Consider the following 7,006-nt stretch of genomic DNA (forward strand, 5'->3'; position numbering starts at 1 on the left):
GAAGCCTTCTTTAATTCTTTAATAATGGTTTATAGTTTTTCAGTTATAGTTTTAATTTTTTTCCCTAAATTTATACCTAGGTATTTTAATATTTTTAATGCTATTGTAGTAGTCATTGTTTTCTTAAGTTTATTTTCAGGTTATTCACCGGTAGTGTATAGAAATACAATTGATTTCCATATATTGGTCTTGAATCTTGTAACTTTGTTGAATTTATTAGTTCTAATAGTATTTTTCAGTGGGTTGTTTAGGATTTTCTATATACAGGATTATTTCATTTGCAAATTAAAATAGTTACTACTTCCTTTGCAATTTGGAGGCCTTCCCTCTTTTTTTGTCTAATTGTTCTGACTAGACCCTCTAGCACAATGTTGAATAGAAGTGGTGAGAGCAGACATCCCTGTCTTGGACTTGATCTCAGGAAGAAAACATTTGGTCTTTTAACATTAAGTATGGTATTGGCTGTGAGATTTTCATAGATGATCTTTATCTGGTTGAGGAAGTTCTCTACTATTCCTAGTTTGATGAGGCAATTCCTAGTTGGATTTTGTCAAATATTTTTTGTATGGTTCTTGTTTTTTTTTATTCTGTTAATATTTTGTGTTTTACATATCCTGGGATAAATCCCACTTAGTTCTGGTGCATGGTCCTTTATATATGTTTCTGGATACAGTTTACTAGTATTTTGTTGAGGATTTTTGTATTTATATTCATAGGAGATTTTCTCCTATAATTTTCTTGTGATTTTTTCCTTAGTTTGATATCAGTATAATACTATCTTCATAGAATGAATTAAAAATTATTTCCTCCTCTTTTACTGTTTGGAAAAGTTTGTGAAAAATTGGTTTTAATTTTTTTGAATGTTTGAATTTACCAGTGAAGTCATCTTCGTCTGGGCTTTTCTTTGTAGAAACATTTTCAGTTACTAATTTGATATCTTTATTTGTTACAGAATTATTCAAACATTTTATGTCTACTTGAGTCAGTTTTAGCAATTTGTGTCTTTCTAGTAATTTGTCCCTTTCACCTATATTATCTACTTTATTGGCATATAGTTGCTTATAATATTCCATTTTAGTCCTTTTTTATGTCTTGAAGTTGGTAGATATCCCTTTTTCATTCCCAAGTTTAGCAATTTGTCTTCTCTCCATTCTTCTGTCCCTCCCCCTTTAGTTTCTTGATTAGTCCAGTTAATGCTTCTTAATTTTGTTGATCTTTCCAAAGAACCAATGTTTTCACAGATTTCCTCTATTGTTTTGCTATTCCCTATTTCCTTTATCCCAGCTGTAAGTGTCCCTCTGAGCAGTGATTTTGCCAAATCACATATGTTTTGGTATGTTGCATTTTTATTTTCATTCCTCTCAAGGTATTTTCTCCTTTCTTTCTTCTTTGACACATTGGATGCTTATGAATATATTGTTTAATATACATGTATTTATGAATTTCCCAAATTTTCTTCTGTTATTGAATTCTAATTTAATTCGATTGTAGTTTGAAACATACTTTTATGGTTTCAATCCTTTTAAATTTATTAAGACTTGGTCTATGTCCTAACACATGATGTATGCTAGGAGAATGTTCCATATGCACTTGAGAAGAATGCCTATTCTATTGCTGTTGGGCCAAGTGTTCTATAGATGTCTGTTAGCTCTACTTGGTTTAGAGTGTTGTTCAAGTATTCTATTTTCTTGAGTATCTTCTGTCTAGTTTTTCTACTTATCATTGAAAATATGGTATTGACATATCAACATTTATTGTTGAATTGTCTATTTCTCCCTTCAACTTTGTCAGTTTTTGTTTCATGTAGTTTGAGGTGCTATTGTTGATGTATATTTGGTCATAATTTTTATATCTTCTGGATGGATTGATCTTTTATCATTATGAAACTTTCTTTTCATGTCTTGTAACATTTGTGTTTTGAAGTGTGCTTTTTAAGCTACAGGTACAGCAACTCCAGTTCTCTTTTTTTATTGTTTGACTAGAGGCCCGGTGCACAGATTCATGTGCTCGTGGGGTTCCTCGGCCTGGCCTGCACCCTCTTGCAATCCGGGACCCCTCGGGGGATGTAGGAGAGCCAGTTTAGGCCTGATCCCCGAAGGCCAGGGGGAGGGGCCTCTAGTAAGCATATAAGATCTTTGGTTAATCTCTTTCCACCTTTCCCCCCTCCCCTCTTCCTTCAGAGATTCATCAGTCTGTTTCATGTTTCCATGCCTCTGTATTGAGCGTCTGCCCCCTGGCGGTCATTGCATGTCATAGCTACCAGATGGTCAGCGTTCCGTGGTTGCTTAGGCTTATATATATATAGATGGTGTATTTTTTGTTGTTGTTGTTATTGTTAATCCTCACACAAGGATATTTTTCCACTGATTTTTAGAGAGAGTAAAAGGGAGGGGGAAGAGACACACAGAGAGGAACTGACATATCAATTGGTTGCCTCCTGAATGTGGTCCAGGATCAAGCCTGCAACTGAGGCTCAATCAAATCTGGGACCCTTCAGTCCATAGGCTGATGCTCTATCCATTCAGCCAAATCAGCTAGAGCTGAGGGTATATATTTTTTAATCCATTTGTGTTTAGTGGACAGTTTTGTTTTTTTAATGATGTCAATATTTTTATTTTAAAAATGATCATATAATGCAATTCCCTTTTTGATGTTCAGCTTTATGATTTTTAACACGTGTAGATGCCCATATTAGGACAGAAAATAATTCTATCACCCTCAAAGCTTCCTTGTGTTGTTTCTTTACAGTTCACATGTCCTGCAAGCCAATCCCTATCATACAATGATATTCTCCCTGGTGGAAAATTTTTATTACACCATCATAGATTAGGAATGCATATTACCATTGTTATCATTGTCACTATTATTTGACATTTCTTTTGTTGATTAACCATTGCTGATAGTCTTTCTTCTTCTTTTCCAACCTTTCTGAATTTTGGATTAAATTATATAACTACATTAGCATGAAGCGTTTAGGGTTGGTGGGAATTACTTTCTGGGCTGAAATATTGGAGTCATGTAAATGTAGTAGATTCTTAGAAGAGTTGTCACAAAATCAAGATGAAGCTTAAGCTTGAGTCTTACTTAAGGGTTAGTATTTTCCACAAAAATTGGGGAACTACTACAGCATTGTTATATTACCTGCTCTGAAAAGTAGCTTAGAAATTCAAGGTTTTTGGTGACAGCTGAGTTCCAGCTTTGCAATTGTGAATGGTTCCTGAGTATGCCTGGAATCCTACCCCATCCTCCCCCTCTCTGATTGGCTTTGGAAAGCAAATAGAGTATAACAATAGGAGTTCTGGAATGTTCCTGTGTTTGTATTATTGTTAACTCTTATCCTCTCTTCTCAGAGACAAGAGATTAAGTTAAAACTAGATGGGAATCTTCAGAGGATATAACAGGATTTCCCCTTCCCACCCCCTACCCCCCCCACCCCAACACTGACCTTCATACCTTCCCAGGCAGGAAGTTTTTCCTGTTTTTTTTTTTTGTGTGTGTATGTGTGTGTGTGTGTGTGACAACATGATGGGGCAGGTCCATCAATGGGGAAAACCCCATGGGAGAACACGCCTTCTGTGTACATTCCCAATATTTGCTATAAGTAGTGCCATCTAAGTCCCAGGTTGCTATCAGAACACCACAACACCCCAGGGAACTGGGTACCCAGCACTGAGCACTTCTATTCTTTGAGCTGAAAAAGATGGGCTACAGCAAGCGTTTGCTCCTGGCTGCTTTGATGTCAGTGCTGCTGTTCCACCTCTGCAGCAAGACAGAAGGTAGGTGTCACTCTTTCTGCTCGCAGGGCAGGAAGATCTATTTTCATTTTCCTCTAAGCCTTGAACTCATCTGGGGGGTCCTCAGAGGATAGAAGCCTGTTAGAAAGTTTTCAAAAGGGAGTCATGGGAGTTGTCAGCTCACTGGTGAGTGAAGGAGGGAAAGGTTCCTGCTGCTGACCAGGTTTTCTTCTCTGCTGTCAATCACAGCAGATTGGGGGGTGGGTGGGCTCACAGAGACCCCTAAGCTCCAGAATACTGCCAAACTGCTATTTCTGAGAAGATGTAAATTGAGTAGCATTACCAGTGAATGGGGTCATTCTGAAATGTAAGGAACGCTCCCACTTCCCCAACTTTCTCATCTCCCAACTAAATAGTTTCAGCAAAGTTCAAAACTCATTATTTAGGGGTGGATTATGGCACCTGAGTTCTTCATGCTTGCAAGGCCTCTGGACATCACTTGCCAACTTTGTGATAACATTTATCCCCTATCTTACAACAGGTTATAATTCAACTGGAGGAGTGTCTAAGTATTGCTTTATTGTAAGAGAACATCACTTTTTAGCAATAGGTGCATTCCTAAGAATGAACAAAATGAAAAATGTCTATGAACGCTTATAATTTCAAAATGCTTTATTTATAGCTCATATCAAAGCAGCTTTTATGAATCACATTTTCATTTGTAAAGTCTTTTCTTTTCATTCCTCTCAGTACTCAGCAGCCAGATGATAGATGAAAATCTGCCAATTTAAAAGATTATCTATGAATTTCTTCATGTGAGAGTTACTCATATTCTTGAGTAATTATAGTGGATTGAAATAAGAGAGCCAGTTTGTGTTTCTTACTAAAGATTGTCCCTTTATGAGAAGTCATGTGCTTCTAAACTATATTATTGAACCAAAATTTCCCAGCACACAAACTATTTTTTTTTGAGAACTGAAAACTACGTTAAATTCAGTCTCAAAGACACTGAAACTCTTCCTTTAAATAGTTTACTCTATATATCATATTCTAGGCTTCCCACAACTACAGAATAGTTCATTCATATGGACTCAATGCCATTCATTTCTTTTTAGCAGCAAGCGCCTTCGATTGCTGCCTTCGATATACAGAACAAGTCATTTCCAGCAAATTTATCAAGGGCTTCACACAGCAGCTGGCCAATGATGCTTGTGACATCAATGCAGTCATGTAAGTTATTAACTGCTTTTAACTCAATTGTATCAGAATACATGGGAATTTCAGGCATAAAAATTTTGCCTTTTTTGAGTTTCATTCAGAAATATAAGATGTGGCAAAGGTATGTTTTAGTAGTGCATGTCTATTTCAAAGCTCACTTTTTATAGATATTTAATTTTATTAAATTTATTGGGTTGGCATTGGTTAAAAAAATTATATAGGCTTCATGTGTACAATTCTACAGTATATCGTCTGTATAGTGCATTGTGTGTTTACCATTCCAAGTCAAGTCTTCTTCCATGGTGACGGAAGGAGACTTGACTCAAAGCTCACTTTAAAGAAGACTGGACTAAGGCAAAGGTTTTGCTTTAAAAACAGAAGCATTTTCTAGATAAAATAATAGGCTACTAACATGATAGTTCCAGAAAATATGGAAAACATAGACTAGACTTTAAAATGATAATCTTCTACCAGAAAATGGTTGAGGCTATAAGTAAAAACTCAGAGTAATTGTACTGTCACATATAATAGTCTTGATTTATATCAGATATTGTACTTTGGGATAATTTGTTATTGATATATATATATATATATATACTGGGTCTTTATTTTCTGCCATTGAGCAGCCATTTGTTAAATTGCAGAGAAAGTCAGGGAGCATCCCTTTTATTTCTTGCATCAAGCTTTATTGAGATAATATGGTTGTGTTGTTTGTTTGTTTTTTTGCTTTTTTTTTCACCTGTGATATAAATGAAATGCTTAGTGCATAGAACTATCAATTGGAATATGAAATTTCCATTGCATGTTTGGTGAAAAAGCCATTTGAAAGCTCTTTAAACACAAATCAAATTTTCTGACTTTTCAGCCTTCACACAAAGAAAGGGTTGGCTGTGTGTGCAGATCCAAAGAAGAAATGGGTGAAACATGTTGTGCACGTCCTCAGGTATGAAACACAATCTAGTAGCCTCTCTCCAAACTTCTGGGGCAAGAGCAGTGTGCAGAGTGGTGGATCTATCTAGGCTTGCTGGCATTTTCCAGCCTAAGCACTGTGGAATTTTTAAAAGGCAAATTTGAGTTGGACCATCAAAACAAAAATTCACTTTTTTCCACTTAGAAATAATTTTTTTTTAAACTTAGTGATTTTTTCACATGACATATTAAATTCCTCTATGCATTTGATATTCACAAGCTATTTGATTCTTGTTGCAAAAATGTCTCCTATTTATATAATTTACATTTGTTTGTTAAAAACTGAAATATAAACAATGAGAAAGAGAACAATGGTTTTGATTTACATTGATGATAATAGAGCCACATTTTATCAATGGACAGAAGTCGCCTAACATCACAGTGCCATAGACATGGAATTTGAAGACATGCTATAAGTGTTCATTCTTGTTTCTGTCATCACTAACTGAGTTTTGATGGTCCAGGCCCTTCCTCTCTGAACCTTGATGTACTCATTTGGACTCAGAGCTGGTTGGCATCCTGACATGAGATTAGGGAATGAGAGGCAACTGTTAGGCACCAAAGCCTTTCCCGCCAGCCAGTCACCCAGTTTTTGCTTATTTGTTTCTTCTCTTTCTCTTTACAGCCTAAGAGTCAAGAAGATGTAAAAACAGATGCTCTTTGGAATGAAATTGGATACAGCCCAAAAACAAAAAGAACCTCCCTGGAGTTGGTGGTTTCACTTGCACATCGTTGAGGGTTTAGCAGTTATCTGATTTGTGTCATTGGACTTATCCAGTTAATGAAGTTGATACATATTGCATCATTCTTTACTTTGTTAAACATTGCATTACAGCCAAACTATTTCATGTTAAGTTATTTATATATGAGGGCCTTTTGTGTGTATGTCTTACTATTTAATAATAATTTTTCATAAACTACTTATTTTAGTACGAGGTATAAAATTATGCTTGGAGGAATAAGATTATATAAACTTTTTTGCAAGCAGGAACTCTTTAAAAAAGCTATTTAACATTCTTCTGTTTATAGTTTTGTTTCTTAAATTGTTGTAATTGCCTGTAAAAGAGAAAAATGATGAAAATAAA

The 7,006-nt window shown here is 35.5% G+C and overlaps 1 protein-coding gene across 1 annotated transcript; it reads left to right on the forward strand.

Annotated features, from left to right (window-relative positions):
- Positions 1-3,700: 3,700 nt before the first annotated feature.
- CCL20 (C-C motif chemokine ligand 20) lies at positions 3,701-6,568 on the forward strand (the record flags this gene model as incomplete). Its single annotated transcript, XM_079783122.1, has 4 exons — positions 3,701-3,776; positions 4,850-4,964; positions 5,818-5,895; positions 6,547-6,568. 4 exons carry the CDS (start codon positions 3,701-3,703, stop codon positions 6,566-6,568), a joined length of 291 nt encoding a protein of 96 aa, XP_079639248.1.
- Positions 6,569-7,006: the final 438 nt, after the last annotated feature.

Source organism: Cnephaeus nilssonii (assembly GCF_951640355.1).
Source record: "Cnephaeus nilssonii genome assembly, chromosome: 10".
In the NCBI taxonomy this organism is placed as follows: Eukaryota; Metazoa; Chordata; class Mammalia; order Chiroptera; family Vespertilionidae; genus Cnephaeus; species Cnephaeus nilssonii.